Source organism: Anomaloglossus baeobatrachus, chromosome 11, assembly GCF_048569485.1.
Source record: "Anomaloglossus baeobatrachus isolate aAnoBae1 chromosome 11, aAnoBae1.hap1, whole genome shotgun sequence".
Lineage (NCBI taxonomy): Eukaryota > Metazoa > Chordata > Amphibia > Anura > Aromobatidae > Anomaloglossus > Anomaloglossus baeobatrachus.
Genome location: NC_134363.1, coordinates 24,981,967 through 25,004,389, shown reverse-complemented (window position 1 = coordinate 25,004,389; position 22,423 = coordinate 24,981,967). Strand labels below are relative to the sequence as shown.

At 48.8% G+C, this 22,423-nt stretch overlaps 1 protein-coding gene across 1 annotated transcript in view; it reads left to right on the top strand.

The window, feature by feature from the left end:
• Positions 1 to 22,423, top strand: part of LOC142256011 (formyl peptide receptor 2-like) — a 114,240-nt gene that overhangs the window by 68,010 nt on the left and 23,807 nt on the right. The window contains exon 2 of the mRNA XM_075327498.1: positions 9,755 to 9,796. Within this exon, the coding sequence (XP_075183613.1) occupies positions 9,768 to 9,796 (29 nt within the window). The 5' untranslated portion in view covers positions 9,755 to 9,767. The remainder of the gene's footprint in view (positions 1 to 9,754; positions 9,797 to 22,423) is intronic.

Sequence of the window (22,423 nt, the reverse complement as noted above, 5' to 3'; positions counted from 1 at the left end):
ACCTCGCCGACACAGACACAGCAAGGACTTGGTCTGCATGGATGCGCAAGAAAAATGAGCGCCTTTTTGCTTCACTACCTACAACATGACCCTTGGATTGTCCGAATTAGAAGTAATGCTGAATACCGGGTTGCCACACTCTTAAGGGGGCTTTACACGAGACGATCTATCGTGCGATAGATCGTCGGGGTCACGGTTTTTGTGACGCACATCCGGCATCGCTGGCGATGCTGGCCTGTGTGACACCATCTAGCGACGCAGTATCGCTCACAAATCGTGAGTCGTGTACTCGTCGCTAGGTTTTATAAAATTGTTTATGAAACTTGGCGCTGGTTGTTCATCGTTTCTGTGGCAGCACACGTCGCTCCGTGTGACACCACAGGAACGATGAACATCACTTACCTGCGTCCCGCGGTACCCGCCGGTTCTATGTGGAAGGAAGGAGGTAGGCGGGATGTTTACATCCCGCTCATCTACGCCCCTCCGCTTCTATTGGCCGGCGGCCGTGTGACGTCACTGTGACGCCGAACATCCCTCCCACTCCAGGAAGTGGATGTTCGCCGCCGTCAGCGTGACGTGTACGTGTGACGGGGGTTTAACGTCTTAGTGCGCCACGGGCAATCAACTGCCCATGACGCACAAATGACGTGGGCGGGTACGATCGATCGTGAAATTGCACGATCGGTTGTCCCCTGTAAAGCACCCTTTAGATTCCCGGTACAAGTCAAAATTTGCCTAAATAATTCCAGCCATAGAAAGGGACGCACGTATGCAGGAGTATCAACAGCTGTTATGCAATCTTAGCTCGGCTTTTCCACCAAACACCAGTGGTGCACACATCCCGCCCACCTCCTTCCTTCCGCATTGCTGGCCGGGAGTCGCAGGACGCAGGTAAGATCTGTTCATCGTTCCCGGGGTGTCACATGCTGCGATGTGTGCTACCCCGGGTACGATGAACAATCTAACGTTCAATTCTAGAGAAATGAACGATGTCTGAACGTTTTAACATTCAATCGCAATCGCACGTACCTGTCACACACTGCAATGTACCTTACGATGCCGGATGTGCGTCACTTACGATGTTACCCCGCCGACACATCTTAAGATACATTGCAGCGTGTAAAGCGGGCTTTAATCTCAACTAAAACTAGCACCTTAAGCAGCGCCTGTGCTTCATTCTATATAGGTGCACATTTCCCCCTTACCCCCCTGTAGCCCTCAAAATTACCTTCATAAAATCTCCCGCCCGGTATGTAAATTGCCAGGTCCAGTCATATGGGTGTCCTAATCTGCGCCTCCTGTCCCTCCTTTCCCCATAATTCTGTGCTGAATGACGTCTATGATGCCTAAGACGCCATCCATGTAGGTGGACAAAATCTCCATATTCTCATCTTGCGCAGGTGCACTTAATTCTGCCCTATTGCGGGCATACCCGATAACATAGGTGCGCCTACGTGAATTGTCGAGTTCTCTGCGCAGGCGCGAGATTTTCCCTGGCGATATGGATGACATCACCCGCTTGATTCACAATGCGAGTGAAAATCTTGGGCCTATCTTTTTGGCTCTGCTCACAATAGAGCAGAACGAAGTGCGCCTGCGCGAGTCGGGAATATGGAGATTTTGCCCACCTAAATGGATGATGTCCTAGGCGTCATCCATGTCAATGAGCACAGAAGGATGGTGAAGAAGGGACCGGAGACGCAGATTAGCACGCCCATAGGACCGGACAATTTGCATACAGGGTTTTTTGGTGGCTACAGAGAAGTCAGAGGGTAACATACTTTTAGGCCTGAAACACACATCCGTGAAAACCACGTCCATGTAAAACGGGCCGTTTTTTGGGTCTGTTTTCCGCTTTTAGGTCCGTTTTTATGGTATGTGTGGCCTGCGTATGTATCCCGTATGCTAGCCGTATGTGCGTGTGAAATGTCCGTGTGCGCGTGTGAAACTTAACTGACATGTGTTTGTGTTGTCCGTGTGGAATATCCGTGTGTGATGCAAAATGTCGTTACTACTAGTGATGAGCGAGTACTAAAAAGCTCGGGTGCTCGAAGCTCGGGCCGAGCATCCCAAGATACTCGTGTACTCAGGCCGAGCAACGAGCCCAATGTTATCCTGTGGGAGACCCGAGTATTTTTGTGAAATGACCCCCCGGCAGCATGGAGAAACCCTAAAAATGTCACAAAAGTCTCAGAAGAGTGCTCAAATGACATGGCAACAGCATGGGGAAGACCCCTTGAAGCATTTATCACTCAAAAGTCACAGCTGTGAACAATTTTGTCCGCGTTTCACGCCATTTTTACGGACTCACCAGAAAACCTTCCAAAATGACCCCAAAATGATTTTTCATGGCAGAAATGTTAAGGGCACATACCCAATAGTGAGATAGAGCTGGTGTATGTTACTTTTTGAGATTAATACATGAAAGATTTTACGTGAAAACATTGTGTGGCACGTCCGATGTCCCTGAGAAGAGACGTACATGAAGGCCTCTTGAGTCTAATGTGCCCATTTTGAGGAAGTGAGTCTTTGTAGTATTTTCCTTTGCCAGGGCAGTCCAAAATTGTGAGGTTCACCAATGCCCCTGCATAGAGACGTGCATGAGGGCCTGTAAACCTGAAGTGCCCATTGGAAGGAAGTGGGTGTATTATAGTATAGCCCTTTGGCAGGGCAGCCAAAAATTGGGAGGCTCCACGTTGTCCCTGGGTAGAGACGTGCATGAGGGCCTGTAAACTTGAAGTGCCCATTGTAAGGAAGTGGGTCTATTGTAGTATAGCCCTTTGGCAGGGCAGTCCAAAATTGTGAGGTTCACCAATGCCCCTGCATAGAGACGTGCATGAGGGCCTGTAAACCTGAAGTGCCCATTGTAAGGAAGTGGGTGTATTATAGTATAGCCCTTAGGCAGGGCAGCCAAAAATTGGGAGGCTCCACGTTGTCCCTGGGTAGAGACGTGCATGAGGGCCTCAAAACATTAAGTGTCCATTGTCAGGAAGTGGGTGTATTATAGTATAGCCCTTAGGCAGGGCAGCCAAAAATTGGGAGGCTCCACGTTGTCCCTGGGTAGAGACGTGCATGAGGGCCTCAAAACATTAAGTGTCCATTGTCAGGAAGTGGGTGTATTATAGTATAGCCCTTAGGCAGGGCAGCCAAAAATTGGGAGGCTCCACGTTGTCCCTGGGTAGAGACGTGCATGAGGGCCTCAAAACATTAAGTGTCCATTGTCAGGAAGTGGGTGTATTATAGTATAGCCCTTAGGCAGGGTAGCCAAAAATTGGGAGGCTCCACATTGTCCCTGGGTAGAGACGTGCATGAGGGCCTCAAAACATTGTTCCCATTGCAAAGGAGCGGGTCTCCTGTCGTTGTAATGTCCATTCTGCAAAGAATGGGCGAAAAAATTGACCACTGGGGGTATACCTGAAACAAAGGCCTAAGTATTGCAATTTGTAACGGTCATCATGGTGGCGCATGAGGAGAAGGAGGAGCAGTCCAGCGATTATCCAAAGTCCAGAAGTGTGTACCCATGGGTGAGTGGAGGTACATGGCAAACTTTAAATTCCGCTCTCATTTGCTGGTGGTGTGGTGAAGTCTGGCCCAATCCAACCCTTGTTCATCTTGATCAGAGTCAGCCTGTCAGCATTTTCAGTTGACAGGCGGGTGCGTTTATCTGTAATGATTCCACCTGCGGCACTAAAAACACGCTCTGACAAAACGCTAGCGGCAGGGCAGGCCAGGACTTCCAAGGCGTAGAGAGCCAATTCATGCCACGTGTCCAGCTTGGATACCCAATAATTGTAAGGCACAGAGGAATGTCGGAGTACAGTTGTTCGATCTGCAAGGTACTCCTTCAGCATCTGGGCAAACTTAGGATTTCTTGTGGCACTACCCCGCACCTCAGGGGCTGTGGTACGTGAGGGGCTGAGAAAACTGTCCCACATCTTAAAGACTGTTCCCCTACCTCTGGTGGATTGGACTTGTGCCTCTCTCGGCTGTACGCCTCGGTTGTCCACTGATTCCTGACCTATGCCGCTAGCGTTTTGTGAGGGGAATGCTTTGTCTACTTCCGTGACTATGGCCTTCCGGAACTGCTGCATTTTGGTTGACCTCTCCTCCACGGGAATAAGAGACAAAAAGTTCTCCTTGTAGCGTGGGTCTAACAGTGTTACCAACCAGTAATGATTGTCGGCCAAGATGTTCTTAACGCGAGGGTCACGAGACAGGCAGCTTACCATAAAGTCAGCCATGTGCGCCAGACTCTTAACAGCCAGGACTTCAGTAGCCTGACCAACAAGATGACTGAACATGCTGTCCTCCTCCTCCTCCTCCTCCTCCTCATCTACCCTGTCCTCTGGCCAGCCACGCTGAACCGAGGATATGACTGGTGTGCATGTCATATCCTCAATTTGGCCAGAGAGTTGCTCCATGTCTTCATCCTCCTCCTCGTCATAGTCCTCCACTGCACGTTGTGATGAGACGAGGCTGGGCTGTGTGTTATCACCCACACCCACTACTGTTTTTTGCTGCAACTCATCGCGCTCCGCCTGCAATGCATCATGTTTGTTTTTCAGCAGAGACCGTTTTAGAAGGCAGAGTAGCGGTATGGTGACGCTAATAATGGCGTCATCACCACTCACCATCTTGGTGGAGTCCTCAAAGTTTTGGAGGATGGTACATAGGTCTGACATCCATCTCCACTCCTCAGGTGTTATGTGTGGAATTTGAACCATTTCCCGACGGCTTAGGTGATGCAGGTACTCAACAACTGCCCTCTTCTGCTCACATATCCTGACCAACATGTGCAGAGTTGAATTCCAACGCGTGGGGACATCACACACCAGTCTGTGAGCCGGAAGATGCAAACTGCGCTGAAAGCCGGCAAGGCCGGCTGAAGCAGTAGGTGACTTTCGAAAATGTGCAGACAGGCGGCGAACTTTTACCAGCAGATCAGACAGCTCTGGGTATGACTTTAGAAACCGCTGAACCACGAGGTTGAGCACATGGGCCACGCATGGAACATGTGTCAGCTGGCCTCGCCTCAAAGCCGCCACCAGGTTCCGGCCATTGTCACACACGACCTTTCCTGGCTTTAGGTTCAGAGGTGTGAGCCAGTGATCTGCCTGCTGTTTCAGAGCTGTCCACAGCTCTTCTGCATTGTGGGGTTTGTCACCTATGCAGATTAGCTTCAGCACAGCCTGTTGCCGCTTCGCCGAGGCAGTGCTGCAGTGCTTCCAGCTTGGGACTGGTGTGGAGGGTACAGTGGATGAGGATGCGCAGGAGGAGGAGGAGGCTGAAGAGCATGACATTCCGGAGCTGTAGAGTGTGGGTGAAACACTGACTGAGGTAGGGCCTGCAAACCTTGGTGTGGGAAGGACGTGTTCCGTCCCTCGCTCAGACTGGGTCCCAGCTTCCACAATATTAACCCAGTGTGCCGTCAACGAGATGTAGCGGCCTTGCCCACAAGCACTTGTCCACGTGTCTGTGGTTAGGTGGACCTTGGGTGAAACAGCGTTGTTCAGGGCACGTGTGATGTTTTGTGACACGTGGTTATGCAACGCGGGGACGGCACACCGGGAGAAATAGTGGCGGCTGGGGACCGAGTAACGTGGGACAGCTGCCGCCATCAGGTCGCGGAATGCTTCTGTCTCCACCAGCCTAAAAGGCAACATTTCCAGCGCAAGCAGTCGCGAAATGTTAGCATTTAGAACTGTGGCATGTGGGGTGTTGGCAGTGTATTTGCGCCTGCGTTCAAAGGTTTGCTGAATGGATAACTGAACGCTGCGCTGGGACAAGGACGTGCTTGATGATGGTGTTCTTTCTGCGTAGGCAACTGCAGGTGCAGGAGTGGAGGAGGCTTGTTCGCAGGCAGCATGGACAGGGGATTGGCTCGCATGCACAACCAGCGAAGACATAGCAGTGACATCAGCAAGCACTGCTCCTCGACTCTGTTGTACTTCCCACAAAGTCGGGTGCTTGGCTGACATGTGCCTGATCATGCTGGTGGTGGTCAGGCTGCTAGTTTTGGTACCCCTGCTGATGCTGGCACGGCAGGTGTTACAAATGGCCTTTTTAGAATCATCTGGAGCCAACTTAAAAAACTGCCAGACTTGGGAAGACCTAACATTTGTACAGGCACCTTGTGTCGTCGTGTTGTTCCGGGGAACGGTTGCCTGACTTCTGCCTGGGGCCACCACCCTGCTTCTTACTGCCTGTTGTGATGCTACGCCTCCCTCCCCCTGTGCACTGCTGTCCTCGCTCTGCATATCCTCCTGCCAGGTTGGGTCAGTTACTGGATCATCCACCACGTCGTCTTCCTCTTCCGCACCCTGCTCCTCCTCCTGACTTCCTGACAATTGTGTCTCATCATCGTCCACCACTTGTTGAGACACGTTGCCAACTTCGTGAGAACGTGGCTGCTCAAATATTTGGCCATCTGTACAGACGATCTCCTCATGACCCACTTCAATATGAGCTGGCGAGAGGCCAGAATGTGTGAATGGAAACGTGAACAGCTCTTCCGAGTGTCCAAGTGTGGGATCATTAATGTCCGAGGAGGACATGTACTCAGCCTGGTGGTAGGAAGGAGGATCAGGTTCAGAAATGTGCGGTGCAGTATCACGGCTACTGACACTTGACCGTGTGTAAGACAGAGTGTTTGTGGTGGTGCCAATCTGACTGGAAGCATTATCTGCTATCCAACTAACAACCTGTTGACACTGGTCTTGGTTCAAGAGCGGTGTACTGCTGCGGTCCCCAAGAATTTGGGACAGGATGTGCGAGCGACTAGATGTGGCCCTTTGTTGTGGCGAAATTAGAGCTTGCCCACGACCTCGGCCTCTGCCTGCACCACCATCACGTCCACTTCCTTGTTCCTTGCCAATGCCCTTGCGCATTTTGCAATGCTGTGCTGACGTGTATTCACTACTTGTGCGTTATATCAAAGTTTGTGGAAATTGCACACAAGTGCACCTGTACGCTGCCACCGACAGGCACACACGTGCGGTTTTAAAAACCAAGCACGGACGCACTAAGAACCTAACAGGTTTTTTTGGGGAGCGACAATTACAGACAAGTCAGACACTATCTGGACTGTTTTAGACTGTGTACACCAGCCCCAGATATGATGAAGGCTGGTATACGGTCACCACTAGGAATGGCTATATATACCCTGCCTGCCTGCCTGCCTGCCTGTATACTGGTACAATAGTCCTGACAAGGACTCTTCTGGTCACTAGCCTGTATTCAGACCTGGCTATACCCTGCCTGTATATAGCAACAATAGTCCTGAGAAGGACTCTGCTACTGTACTCCGACCTGGCTATACCCTGCCTGCCTGTATACAACTAGAATAGTCCTGAGAAGGACTTTTGGTCACACTGTTTGCAGCCCTGCAACTGAAAAAGCTATAAAGGGCCGCAAAGCTTTCCCTGAATCAGCGACACTCTCCCTGCACTCACTGTCTGGATAGCTGTGAGCAGAGCACAGCGCGCCGGCCGGTATAAAGGCTCGGTCACGCTGTGCAGGCCGGCCAATCACTGCAATTCCACAACTAACAGGGCTGTGGCATTGCAGTGGTCTGCCAGCCAATCCCTGCATGAGGGCTGGCTCTCAAAAGAGCGCCAACATGCAGGGATGAAGACCACGAGTACAGCACGAGTATCGCGAGATTACTCGGTCCCCGCCGAGCAGCCCGAGTACAGCGATACTCGTGCGAGTACCGAGTAGTTACAAGCATGCTCGCTCATCACTAGTTACTACATGTCGGAAGACAGAGTAGCGGGATGAGAATGAACTCGGGTGAACTTCACCCGACTTCATTGTCATGCCGCGGCTCTGTCTGTGCCGTGTACTGATTAGCGGTAACCTGTGAAGGATTCACCAGTGACCGCTAATCCCCCGAGTGACTGAAGTGTCCCCCCCTCTCTCATACTCACCGATCCCCGATCACCGGCGCTGCATGGCGTTCACACTGCTCCCGCGGCTTTTTCTAATTTGAAAAAGCCGGCCGCTCATTAGACAATCTTGTATTCCCTGCTTTCCCCGCCCACCGGCGCCTATGATTGGTTGCAGTGAGACACGCCCCCACGCTGAGTGACAGGTGTCTCACTGCACCCAATCACAGTAGCCGGGGGGCGTGTCACTATGGAGTATAGAAATAAATAAATAAATAATTTAAAAAAACCGGCGTGCGGTTCCCCCCATTTTAATACCAGCCAGATAAAGCCATATGGCTGAAGGCTGGTATTCTCAGGATGGGGAGCCCCACATTATGGGGAGCCCCCCTAGCCTAACAATATCAGTCAGCAGCCGCCCAGAATGGCCGCATACATTATATGCGACAGTTCTGGGACTGTACCCGGCTCTGCGTGGAGGTGACAGGAGCGGCGGTGTATTCTGCTGCTCCTGTCACCTGCATGTAGCAGGGCTGGAAGCGACGCTGGAGGACTGTGGATTACGCCGGACATGGAGGGTTTGTCGGGGTTAATAAATTGGTGATGAGGGACTTTGCTACTGTTTTTTATTTCTAATAAAGGATTTTTTCGGGTGTGTGTGTGTTTTTTAAATGTCACTTACAGATTAATCATGGAAGGTATCTCGTGGAGAATCCTGACATGATAAATCTAGGACTTATTGGCAGCTATGGGCTGCCAATAACTCCTTATTACCCTGATTTGCCAACGCACCAGGGCAAATCGGGAAGAGCCGGGTACAGTCCCAGAACTGTCGCATATAATGTATGCGGCAATTCTGGGCGGCTGCTGACTGATATTGTTAGGCTGGGGGACTCCCCATAACGTGGGGCTCCCTATCCTGAGAATACCAGCCTTCAGCCGTATGGCTTTATCTGGCTGCTATTAAAATGGGGGGAACCGCACACCGTTTTTTTTTAATTATTTATTTATTTATTTTACTGCACAGTATAGACACGCCCACCGGCTGCTGTGATTGGGTGCAATGAGACAGCTGTCACTCAGCGTGGTGGGCATGTGTGACTGCAACCAATCACAGGCGCCGGTGGGCGGGTAAAGCAGTGAATATGAGATTGATTAATGGGCGGCCGGCTTTTTCAAAATAGTAAAAGCCGCCGAAGTTTTTATAACAGCAGTGCAGCGCCGCGCCGGAGATCGGGGAACGTTAAGTATGAGAGAAGGGGGGGAACTGACCGACAGACAGCTAGAGGGACAGATAAGACAGAGAGACTGACCGACAGACATAGAGACCGACCGACGGACTGAGGGAGAGAACGAAACAGAAAAAGAAAAAAGACCGACATCACATGAAAAAAAGCACAAAACGTACAAGGAGCAAACAGAGATGCGTCCGTGTCACTCAGACGTGCGCACAGACCCATTGACTTTCATTGGGTCCGTGCTGCGTGTTGCGTGCAGAAAACGGACATGCTGCCGTGCAAAACGCACACAGGTACGGATCACGGACACGGACAAATGGACATGCATCAAAAACGCACGTGGAGCTTTTATCATACAATAACATTGGTGCACATTTGGCCGTGTCTCCAGTATACACGGAAATGGACCAAACACGCACGTGTTTCACGGATGTGTGTTTCAGGCCTTATAGAAAGCACCATAGGCGCTGCATAGGTGCTAGCTTTAGTTTAGAAGGCCCAAATCTGGTGACAGGTTCCCTTTAATAAAATGACAGAACTTCTACTGCACAGACCAGATGATTACATGATAGTCTGTATTATTATTATTATTATTATTATTATTATTTTTTTTTTTTCTTTTTCTGGTAGGTAAATCCTCAGAATGGCCTCTGGTGATGATGACTACTACTGGTAAGTTTATATTCCTATTTCTTCATTTCTGTGAGATATCAGTGCAGACTCCATTCACATCGGTATCCGAGCCTCCGCCCCGATTACATCAGTATTCATAGAAATAAATCAGCTCCACTTGCACAATGATGGAGACTCTGGGTAACCCATCATACCCCTCTACACGTCAGTGTCATCCATCAGGCGTCAGTGGTGTCTGTGGAGCAGAGGATTCGGCTCTGTATTGTGGCTCCTGTATAATAACACAGATGTGACCAGAACCGGACATAGACTTTCTCACTGGATACAGTTATTGGAAGTCACAGGGGTACAGCACAATTTTTTTTTTAATCAAAAGATCCTATAGAAATCAGCAGACATGTCCAGATCTGCTATATCCACAGCCAAACAAGTCCATCACATCTGAATATGTCCTTCTAAGGGCTTTAGATTTCCTCTTTTTTAGGAGTGGTCTGGTTAAAAAAAAAATAAGGCTGACCTGTCAATCATCTGCAGCTGCTCTGCCGGCCAGGGGGCAGCTCTGGACTAAACTCATCCCAATCTATGGTCTTGTAACTAGACTTTATCTGAAATGTTGGAGAGGCTCAGAAAAAAGATATTCCTGTCTGTATTATACAGCCGGCTGTGCTCTACTGCCCGTGGGTTGTGCAGCATGAATCCTCTGACAGGTTCCCAGTATGACCACAGAATACTTACATTTTAGGGAAAGTTAAGGAGGGAAATATCTGTGAGTACGAACCATTGTGTATCACTCTGATCTCTGGATATAAGGTCATAGGAATTCCAGCTTCACCCCGTAAACATACTGAATAGCCATTGTAAATTAAATTCTCTACCTGGCTTCTTTTATATGTGAGGGTTTCCTCGGTTCATAGAGGATTATGGTTATTATGGGAATCCTGTTAATGGGTTTCTTGTAGCCTATGTGCATTTTCTTTAATTGTTTATTATTAGGGATGAGCGAATGTATCCGCCACTATTCAGTATCCGACAGATATTGGGGTATTCGAGGTTTTCGCTATCCGACGGCTAATATGGTATTCGCTCCGATACTTTAATTTTCATTTCTGCCTTCCTGGCGCCTTCTTCCAGCCAATGAACACATCTAACGTTGCTTGCCCTCACAGTAACGCCGCAGCCATTTTTGTTGTGGTGTTACTGTGATTGGCTTCTTCGCACGACGTCATAGGGGCTATATAAGGCTGCTGCCATTTTGGTCACTCAGTCAGTCTCTCCCTCTCTCTTTCTTACTCACCGATCATGGGCGCGGCGCTGCACGGCTCTCACACTGTTCCGGCAGGTTCTTCAGCTTTTGAAATTGCCGGCCGCACATTATTCCATCTCGTATTCCCTGCTTCCCCCACCCACCGGCGCCTATGATTGGTTGCAATCATACACGCCCCCACGCTGAGTGACAGCTGTCTTACTGCAACCAATCACAGCCACCGGTGGGCGGGTCTATATTGTAAAATTAATAAATAAATAATGTTAAACAACGACGTGCGGTCCCCCCAAATGATACCCAGCCTAGGTAAGCACACAGCAGCGGCCGGTATTCTCAGGCTGGGGAAGGCGAGGGCCATGGTTACGGCCCCTCCTCCCGCAGCCAACAATATCAGCCCACTGCTGCTCCGAGAATGTCACATCCATTAGTTGCAACAGTCCAGGCATGTTGGGCGACTTTCACACATCAGTTTTTTGGCATCAGGCACAATCCGGCTTCGGATCCGTCACAGATTGTGTAAAAACTGATGCGACGGATCCAGCAAAAAATTGATTTGTTTTTTTTGTTATTTTTTTCATGCCAAGAGAGAGAGAAAGAGATCCCATCATCATCGGCCACACTGGTACTACCGCCCCAATCATCACCGCACACACTGAGACCACCGCCCCCATCATCATCGGCCACACTGGAACTACCACTCCCATCATCACCGCACACACCGATACTACCGCCCCCATCATCATCGGCCACACTGGTACTACCGCCCCCATCATCAACGCACACACCGGTACTACCGCCCTCATCATCCCCGCACACACCAGTACTTCCGCCCCCATCATCCCTGCACCCCCCCGCACTACTGCCCCATCATCACCGCACACACCCCAGCACTACCGCCCCCATCATCACCACACACACCGGAACTACCGCCCCGAATATCACCGCACACACCACGGCACTATCTCCCCTATCTTCACCGCACACACCCAGGCACTACTGCCCCCATCATCCCTGCGCACACCCTGGTACTACCGCCCCCATCATCACTACATACACACCCTGGCACTACCACCCCCATCATCACTACATACACACCCTGGCACTACCGCCCCCATCATCACCGCACACACCCCGGCACTACTGCCCCCATCATCACCGCACACACCCTGGCACTATCACCCCCATCATCACCGCACACACATCGACAATACCGCCCCCATCATCACCGCACACACCGATACTACCGCCCACATCATCCCCGCACACACCCCAGCACTGCCGCCCCCATCATCACTACACACACACCTTGGCACTACCGCTCCCATCATCACCACACACACCTGCACTATGCCCCCATCATCACCGCACACACCCCGGCACTACTGCACCCATCATCACCGCACACACCCTGGCACTACCGCCCCCATCATCACTGCCCACACCCTGGCACTACCGCCCCCATCAACACAGCACACACCACGGAACTACCGCCCCCATCATCACCGCACATACACCGGAACTACTGCCCCCATCATCACCGCACAAAGCCAGGCACTTCCGCCCCCATCATCACCACACACACCTGCACTATGCCCCCATTATCACCGCACACACCCCGGCACTACCGCCCCCATCATCACTACACACACACCCGGGCACTACCGCCCCATCATCACCGCACAAACCGGTACTACTGCCCCCATCATCACCGCACACACCCCGGCACTACTGCACCCATCATCACCGCACACACCCTGGCATTACCGCCCCCATCATCACTGCCCACACCATGGCACTACCGCCCCCATCAACACAGCACACACCACGGAACTACCGCCTCCATCATCACCGCACATACACCGGAACTACTGCCCCCAACATCACCGCACAAAGCCAGGCACTTCCGCCCCCATCATCACCACACACACCGGTACTGCCGCCCCCATCATCCCCGCAAACTCTGGCACTACCGCCCCCATCATCACTACACACACAACCTGGTACTACCACCCCCATCATCACCACACACACTGGTACTACATCCCCATCATCCCCACACACACCCCGGCATTACAGCCCTCATCATGACCACACGCAGTGGCAGTACCGCCCCCATAATCCTCGCACACACCTTGGCACCACCGCCCCCATCATCACTGCACACACTCCGGCACTACCGCCCCCATCATCACCTCACACACCCCGGCACTACCGCCCCCATCATCACCACTGCATACACCCAGGCACTACTGCCCCCATCATCACCGCACACACCCTGGCACTACCGCCCCCATCATTCCCGCACACACCCAGGCACTATCGCCCCTATCACCGCACAGGAATAGTAAACAATCAATATGGAGCGCACCACAATTGGAACGATAATAGCATAAGGGGTGCTGCAAGTGCAACAAATAAACAACGTGTGGCAGGAGAAAAGACGTTGCACATAAATGAGCACAGCCCAAAATAGAGAAAATAGAAAACCTTTATTGAACAATGGTTAAAAACAATTAAAAAGCAAAGCTGCACAGCCAGTGCCCAAAGATGAACAAGGACCCCATGTTTTAATAAACGCAAAGAAACAGAAATACAGCCAAGAACTGCAGCACCTAAGCCCCCAGAAAGGGTTCACACATAGGACAGTGCATACAATAATACATTCCAGTGAAAATAGGAAGCAATAAAGACACTCACCAGAAAATATCCAGTCTGCTCTATAAGGAGTATATTATAGCAATCAAAGATGTGATCATGGCAATAATGGTATATTCACAATAACAAGCAAGCACACACTAGTGATCACTAGTGAGGCTAGAGAAAGAGGGGTGTAAATACCGAACCCTACCAGATGGCTACATCAAGGGAGAGCTGATGTCAAGGGACTCAACACCATGTGGAGCAGAGTGAGGCCAGAATGGATGCTCAATGCCAGGGGTGGGATGCCCCCATCATCACTACACACACACCCGGGCACTACCGCACCCATCATCACCGCACAAACCGGTACTACTGCCCCCATCATCACCGCACACACGCAGGCACTACCACCCCTATCATCACCGCACACACACGAGCATTACCTGAGTGATGTCCCCACTGACAGCGCGACTCACTTCAGTTGCTGCGTGGAGCTCACAGGAGCGGCGGTGTTCTGCTGCCACTCCTGTCAGCTTCATGTAGCAGAGCTGAAAGCGTCGCGGAACCTTGTGTGGATTAAGTCGGACATGGAGGTGTATTTGGGGGGTTAATAAAGAGGTGAATGAGGGTGTTTTTGTCTTTTATTTCAAATAAAGGGTTTTTCGAGTGTTTGTGTTTATTTACTTTCTCTTACAGGTTAATCATTGGGGGTGTCTCATAGATTTGCCATGATTAACCTAGGACTTAATGGCAGCTATGGGCTGCAATTAACTCCTTATTACCTCGATTGCCACCGCACCAGGGCAAGTCAAGATAAGCCGGGTAGAGTCCCGGGACTGTTGCATCTAATGAATGCGGCAATTCCGAGTGGCTGCAGGCTAATATTTTTAGGCAGGGGGGCTCCCCATAACGTGGAGCTCCCCATCCTGAGAATACCAGCCATCAGCCATATGGCTTTACCTTGGCTATATAAAAATTTGGGGGGACCGCACGTGATTTTTTTAAAATTATTTATTTATTTTTCTGCACTATATAGACCCGCCCACCGGCGGCTGTGATTGGTTGCAGTGAGAAAACTGTCACTCAGCGAGGGGGCGTGTCTGACTGCAAGCAATCATAGACGCCGGTGGGCAGGAGAAGCAAGGAATACAAGATGGAATAATGAGCATTCGGCATTTTCAAAAGAGAAGCCGCCAGAGCAGTGTGACAGCTGTGCAGCACTGCGCCCGTGATCAGTGAGTATAAAGGAGGGAGGGAGAGACCGACCGACAGAAAGAGACCGACTGACAGAGAGAGACCGATGGACCAACCGACATATCGACAGGGAGAGAGAAACTATTTACACAACGTCTGGGCATGCCCAGAAACAAAAAATGGAAACCGGCGCCAGTTTACGGCATGTGATGGATGATGATGAATCCGGCGCCCACAGGCTTCCATTAGAAAAAAAGCCATACGGCGCCGGATCGTTTTATCCGTTTTTTTTCCGGATAGTGCCTGATGGAAAAAAACTGTTGTATGAAAGTGGCCTAAGTAAAGTAAATAAGCATACACGAAAAATCCTTTATTTGAACTAAAACACCAAAAAGCCCCTCTTTCACCACTTTATTAACCCCCCAAACACCCAGGTCCAGCGTAATCCACACTGATTGAGCGATGTCTGTTAGAGAGTGCTCAATGCAGCCTCATTCCGTGAACGATGCTGCAGAGGTAACTCCAGGTCATTTCTCACGGTCGGTGATGTCAAAACATTACTGATCGCGAGATCTTCAGTGGTGCCGTAAAGCACAACTCAGAGTGACATCACTGACCGGCAGTGACCCTGCGGGAACTCAGATCCAAGCTCCCGCAGAATCTCTGCTCCATCACACATACTGTTGGGGGAACACAAATCACACATCACAAATAAAAGCTGTAACATCATCTATCTATCCATCTATCTATTTGTCTATCTAGCTATCCATCCATTATCTATCTATCCATCTATCTATCCAACCATTATCTTTCTATCTATCCTTCATCTATCTATCTATCTATCAATCTCTCCAACTATCTATCCATCTATATATCCCTCTTTCTATCTATCATCTATCTATCTATGTATCTATCTGTCTATCCATTATCTATGCATCTATCTATCTATCTATCTATCCATTATCTATCTATCCATCCACTATCTATCTATCTATTTATCTATCTATCTATCCATCTATCTATACATCTATCCCTCTATCTATGTATATATCTATCTATCTAGCCATCCATTATCTATCTATCTATCCATCTATCCCTCTATCTATATATCCATCAATTTATCCATCTATCCCTCTATCTATCTATCCAACCATTATCTGTCTATCCATCTATCTATCTATCTCTATCTATCTATCTATCTATCTATCTATCCCTCTATCTAATCAAATCAAATCAAATAAGCTTTATTGGCAGGACCAAATACAAATTAGTTTAGCCAAAGAAAGTGTACATTAGGGACTGGGACAGTGGGGATGATGGGTGGGGACCATAGTAAGGATGGATGGGGCACATCCAAGGTGGGGACTGTAGGAAGGATGAATGGGGCACATCCAGGGTGGGGACTGTGGGGGCACATCTAGGATGGGAGATATGGAAGTCCATGGCTTATGATGGGGCATATCCAGGGTGGGGACTGTAGTAAGGGTGGATGGGGCACATCCATGGTGGGGACTGTGGGGCCACATCTGGGATGGGAGGCTATGGAAGTCCATGGTTTGTCATAGTTCTTTTTCTTGAAGTCTATGACATTCGCTCACATACCGCGCTACTATCTCCACTGCGCTCTCTTCTTCCCACAGCAGGATATATGTTTTCTCTTACTCCTTTATGGAGCTGAAATCCGGGAAAAGATGGGAGAGTCTCCTGAAGTGAGTGTCCCTCACTGCTGAGTACTTGGTGCAGTGTAGCAGGAAGTGGGTTTCATCCTCCAGGGCCTCCAGGTCATAGTGTTGGCACAGTCTGTCCTCCCTGGGCTTGTAGCTCTGCTTGTGTCGGCCAGATTCAATGGCTAGACTGTGGGCACTGAGTCTATATCGGCTCAGGGTTTTGCGGTCTCTGGGGTCTGGAAGTTTTTCTAGATATGGGGCCAGTCTGAAGTCTCTCTGCAGTCTCTGGTACGTGGTCAGTTTCTGTGAGGTGTTGATGTCGGTCCTCCAGTCATTGACATACCTCTCCTGGCCCTCGTCTACCATCTTCCTGATTCTGGTTCTTGTCAGGCTGCTGTGATTGGTTATTTTGTCCAGTTGGGTTTGGGAGAGCTGTGCCAGAGGTTCTGGTTCATCTGGACGACGTATATATATCAGAGCTTTGTGGTGATGGGAGCTTGGATTGCTACTCTGTAGATGAGCCTGAAATGAAAGTGACCTCTTCAGAGCTGCTAGGTGTAGAGGAAATCTGCCCAGCTCGGCTCGACAGCCACTGTTGGAAGTGCTTCGATGGACCTGGAGAAGGTGCTTGCAGAATTCCAGGTGAAATATTTCTGTTGGGCTGGAATCCCACCTTGACCAATCTGGGTAAATGTAAGGGCCCCAGACTTCGCTGCCATACAGGAGGATTGGGGGCATGATGGAATCAAATATTTTTAGCCAGACCCTCACTGGTGGCTTCAGATGTTACAATTTCCTTCGGATGGCATAAAAGGTTTTGCAGACCTTGTTTTTCAGGGTCTCTATGGCTTGTTTGAAGCTCCCTGACTGGTGAATTTCCAGGCCCAAGTAGGTTTATTTGTCCGTTACTGTTAGAGTGCAGCCGTTTAAGACAAATGATGGATGCTGGTCAAATCTTCTTTTTCTCTTCTGGATACCATGATGTTGGTTTTCTTTAGATTTATCGGTAGTGCCCATGTGGAGCTGAATTTCTCCAAGATTTGTAGGTTGTCTTGGAGACTTTTCTCGGTTGGTGACACTAGCAGTAGGTCATCTGCATAGAGCAAGAATTTCACCTGGGCGTCATGGAGTGTGAGACCTGGAGCAGTTGAAGATTCTAGAGCAGTAGCCAGCTCATTGATGTAAATATTGAAGAGCGTTGGACTTAGGCTGCAGCCCTGTCTCACTCCTCGGCTCTTCTGGAAATAAGCCGTTCTTCTACCGTTCACAGTCACGCTGCAGAGGTTCTTGGTGTAGGAGCTTTTGATGACATCATAGGTCTTTCCTCCTATTATGCTCTCCAGCAGTTTCAAGAACAAGCCCAGGTGCCACACTGAGTCAAAGGCCTTTTTAAAGTCTACAAAACAGTCGTATATCTTCCCATGTTTGTTATTTTGGATGTGGCTCTGAATGAGACTGTGCAGGGTGTAGATCTGGTCTGTGGTGCGGTGGTTTGGCACAAACCCTGCTTGGCTTTTGCTGAGGACATTGTGCTCGGTAAGGAAATTGAAGATCCTCTTGTTCAGGATGCTGTTGAATAGTTTTCCCAAGTTACTGCTGACACATATGCCTCTGTAGTTGGCAAGGTCATACCTGTCCCCACTCTTGTGGATGGGTGTGATATGTCCTTGGTTCCAGGTACGAGGGAAGTAGCCAGCACTCAGCACAATATTGAGCAGTTTAACCATTGCAGCTTGAATCTCTGGTGGGTGGTGCTTCAGCATCTCTGGGGAGATTCCATCCAGACCACTAGATTTTTTACACTTTATGGAAGTGATTTTCTCTGCAACTTCCTGTAAAGTAATTGTTGTGTCCAGAGGGTTTGGGAAGTTTTTGATTTTCTCCTCCATTGCCTTTAGTTTTGATGTTATGTTTTCCTGTTCTTGGCTTAGCTTTTTTTTTGGGATGTCTTTATAGAGGTCTCAGAAGTACTGGAGCCAGATGTTGCCATTTTCGATATGCATGTAATTTTTCTTCTTGCTCTATGTGTCCATGTGGTTCCATATTTCCCAGAAGGAGTTATCTTGGAGGGTGTCTTGGAGTTGGCTAAGTTTGGTAGAGATGTAGCTCTGCTTCTTCCTCCTGAGGATTTTTTTGTACTGCCTTTGTAAGGGGTCATAGGCTTCCCTCAGGTCTGGGTTGTTGGGGTCTCTGTGTTTATTGTTTGAGGCGGTTCTCAGGGTCTTTCAAATGGCTTTACATTCTTTGTCAAACCAACCATTGATCTGCTTTTCTTTTGGCTTCTTGTAGTTGACTTGTTTGAGGTCGGACAATGTGGCCATGGTGTAGAATATTTTGTTGAGGTCTTTTGCAGCTTGGTTCACTCCTCCTGGGTTTGACTTGTACTTGTAGCTGTAGAAGTTATGGAGCATCTCCTGTATTTCGGGTCTGTTGGGAGCCTCTTTATATTTTATTTCTGACGTCTTGGACCATTTATAGGATGGAGGTCGGTTGTAGAGTCTGCTCTGCTGTGGCTTTTGTGTGGATGGTTTCTCTGTAGATTTCAGGTACAGGAGGAGTTGGCTGTGGTCTGACAGGTGCATTTGTAAGGTGACTATGAAGGCGCTAATGTTTGCCAGGTCCATACCTGTAATGGCATAGTCTACTACACTTCTTCCTACATGGGAGTTTAGTGTATATCTTCCCAGAGAGCCTCCCTTGGTACATCCAATAAGAATATGAGTTCCTAAACTTCTGGATAAGTTCAGGAGCTTTTTGCCACTTTTGTTGACTGTACTATCATAGCTATTTCTCTCTGAGTGTTCTGAGTCGTGACTGTGATTCTCTGCCCCAAATATGTAGATGTTTCCATCTGTGGTCAAAAAGTCTTTTTCTCTCCCTGTTCTTGCATTGAGGTCTCCAAAGATGAGAACTTTGCCCAGGACCTGATAATGGGTGGCTTCTTCTTGTAAGGCCCCCTTCACACATCAGTGAAAAACACTGACGTTCTTCCCTGACGTGTAAAACACGCACATGTCCCTCCGTGTTCCATGATTCATGGCACACATGGGTTGTCCATGTGTAATCCGTGATCCATGATCCGTGATTGCAAATAGACATTTCCCCCTTTCCTTCGCTCCTGCTGTCCATGGTGCTGAACTCCTCAGCTCTGCAGCATCCGCCCACCGCTCTCTGCAGCTACTTTCTGGTCGGCTGTTCCTGCTTTCATGAATATTCATGAGCCGGGCAGGAGCTGCAGAGAGCGGGGGCTGCAGAGCGAATAGCTGGAAAGATTAGTTGAAAATGTTTATTATTTTATATGTCAGTGTTTTTCTGGTACGTGTTTCAAGGATCACACACGGATCACACCATAGTGTGGTCCGTGGGTCATCAGTGATGCCAGAAAAAAACGGATTTGTCTCCGTGCAGAATCACAGACACACGTGTACGCTGCACGGAGACACGTTCAGTGAAAAATCACTGATGTGTGAGCAGACCCATTGATTATAATGTGTCTGCGTATGTCAGTAATTGTGGTACGTACAAAATAAAGCACATATGTACCAGAATCACTGACGTGTGAAATGGGTCTAAGATCTCAAAGCTTTCTGCATTGAAGTAGGGGGACTCTGGTAGTGGTAAATAGGTGGCACAGATGTAGACAACAGACTGAGAGGTAAGGATGGAGCTGCTGATTCTGTTCCATATGTGGCTGCCTCCTCTCTTCACTGGTTTGATGTACTGGTGGAGCGCTTCTTTATACCAGATCAATATTCCTCCTGAGCAGCGGCCCTGTTTGATGTTTTTATTTTTTATGGCAGGGACAGAGATTTCTCTGTATCCAATTGGCACCAGAGATTCATTATCAGCTCTGGTCCATGTTTCCAGGAGGATCTGAATGTCTATATTTTTCAGTCTTTGAATAAAGTCGGGGTAATTTGTTTTACATCCAAAGGCCGAGGTGCTCAGGCCTTAGATGTTCCAGCTGCTGATTGTGAATGAGGTCATTTTTTTTCTATATTCCTCATGTGTATATACCTTGTAATGAGTGTGGCTGTGTAAGAAACTCTGGATTTATGACTGGTTATAGATGTGTTAGGTTTGATCCAGTCACATTAGTTTCCTGCACAGCGTCCTAAGCAGGGTTCTAATCTCTTCAATGTCTCTGCTTTGCATGTCTCTGTGAGGGGCTGAGGGTCCTCTCCATGGTGGTCTCCTCCTCTGATGGCCCAATTTTCTGTGAAGGGCTTTGTTTCTGTCTTCATGTGATGAAATTGGGGTTTCCTGCATTTTCATTGTTGGGGGTCTTTCCATGGGATTTTGGTTGCTGTTGAGTCCATGCCTGGGGTCTCTGTTGGGTATTATGTCCTTCAGCTCTTTGGCCAGAAGGCTGACCCCTTGTTTGTTTAGGTGCTTGTCGTCATAGAGGTGATGGTGATTTATGGAGTGGTGTTGTGCCAGGATCACGTCTGGCTTAGCCTTGATTCTTGTGGTCAGGTCCGTGTTAATGCTCTGGATGGTTAGCCTGGGCATATCCTTTCTTCGGAGCAGAGATGACAGAATGATTTTGCTGTCCGGGAATTTTAGATTTGCCTTCTTTACTAGTTGGATCAGTTGTCCTGCGATCTGCTGGTGTTGGTCTGGCACATTGTTTGTTCCTGTGTGTATAATAATATGATTTGGGCTTGTAAACCGTGGGTTATTGATGACTGCTGTCACCTGCTCAATAGTTGCACAGTGGATTTTATTGACCTTTTTTCCAGGTATAGTCGCCGTGTATTCAGGTATTTCCCATTTGAGTCCATTATTAGGATGGTATCAAAACTTTGTTTGGTCACATTTTGGGTACGTGGGTGAAGCTGGGGGTCTGTGCTGGAGATTTTGCTGGTGGCTGGTTCTCTTCTCTTTTCTATCTCTCTGGTTTGTGGTTCACTTATATTATTTTTAGGGTCATTCATACTGTTGGAGTTATTTGGTATCGCAGTGTCCTGGCCAGAGGAGGCCATGTTGTCTGTACTGTTGATAGATTCCATATTTCCCTCCTGGCCAGTGAACGCCATGTTTTCTGTACTGCTGCTAGTTAACATAGTTTCCTCTTGGCCAGTGGAGGCCATGTTGTCTGCATTTCTCCCTGTTTCCATGATGTCCTCCTGCTTTAGGTGTCCAGCAGTCTTCAACTCTGTTATCTCCTGTCTCAGTCGGGCATTTTCTTGATGTAGTTCACACATTTTGTTTCTTATTTCCTTCAGAGCCGACTTGTACTCACATTTTAGTTTGTTTATCTCATTCATTACTTGGTCATTTGCATTTCTGTCACCAAGGTTTCTTTGAAGTTCTTCTTTAAATTGTACAAAGTCTCTTTCTAATTGAGGTAGACAGTCTCTGAGGGTCTCTGCTGAGGGGTGTAAGGTGTTGGGGTCTGCAGTTCTGTCTCTGGAGGTCTCTGTGAAGGTGGGGACATAAGGGGTGGCTGCTGGGATTTGTTGTTCTTTGTGATTTTGGGCCTGGAGTTTATTTGAGAAAAACTGTCTTCAAATTTCAGTAAATTTTCCTCAGTCCCTTATACCATGATTTTTAATGTATGCTTATATTTTTTGAGTGGTGTGCCAGGCTAAGGGTTGGTCTGTGAAGAATAATAAATTGTTTTCTTCTTTTATCTTCCTCTTTAGAGGTAAAATTAGCAAAGAGGATCTCTGGATGTTCTCTAATTCTGGCATGTTTTATGGCTTTCTGTGCTGGAATGCTTTTCTGCTCTTCAGAGTATCTGAACTATAGGATGTCTGACCCCCTGGTGTCCTGTGTCTCCAGCTCTGTGATCTCCAGGATGTCTGACCCCCTGCTGTTCTGTGTGTCCAGCTCTGTGATCTCCAGGATGTCTGACCCCCTGCTGTCCTGTGTCTCCAGCTCTGTGATCTCCAGGAT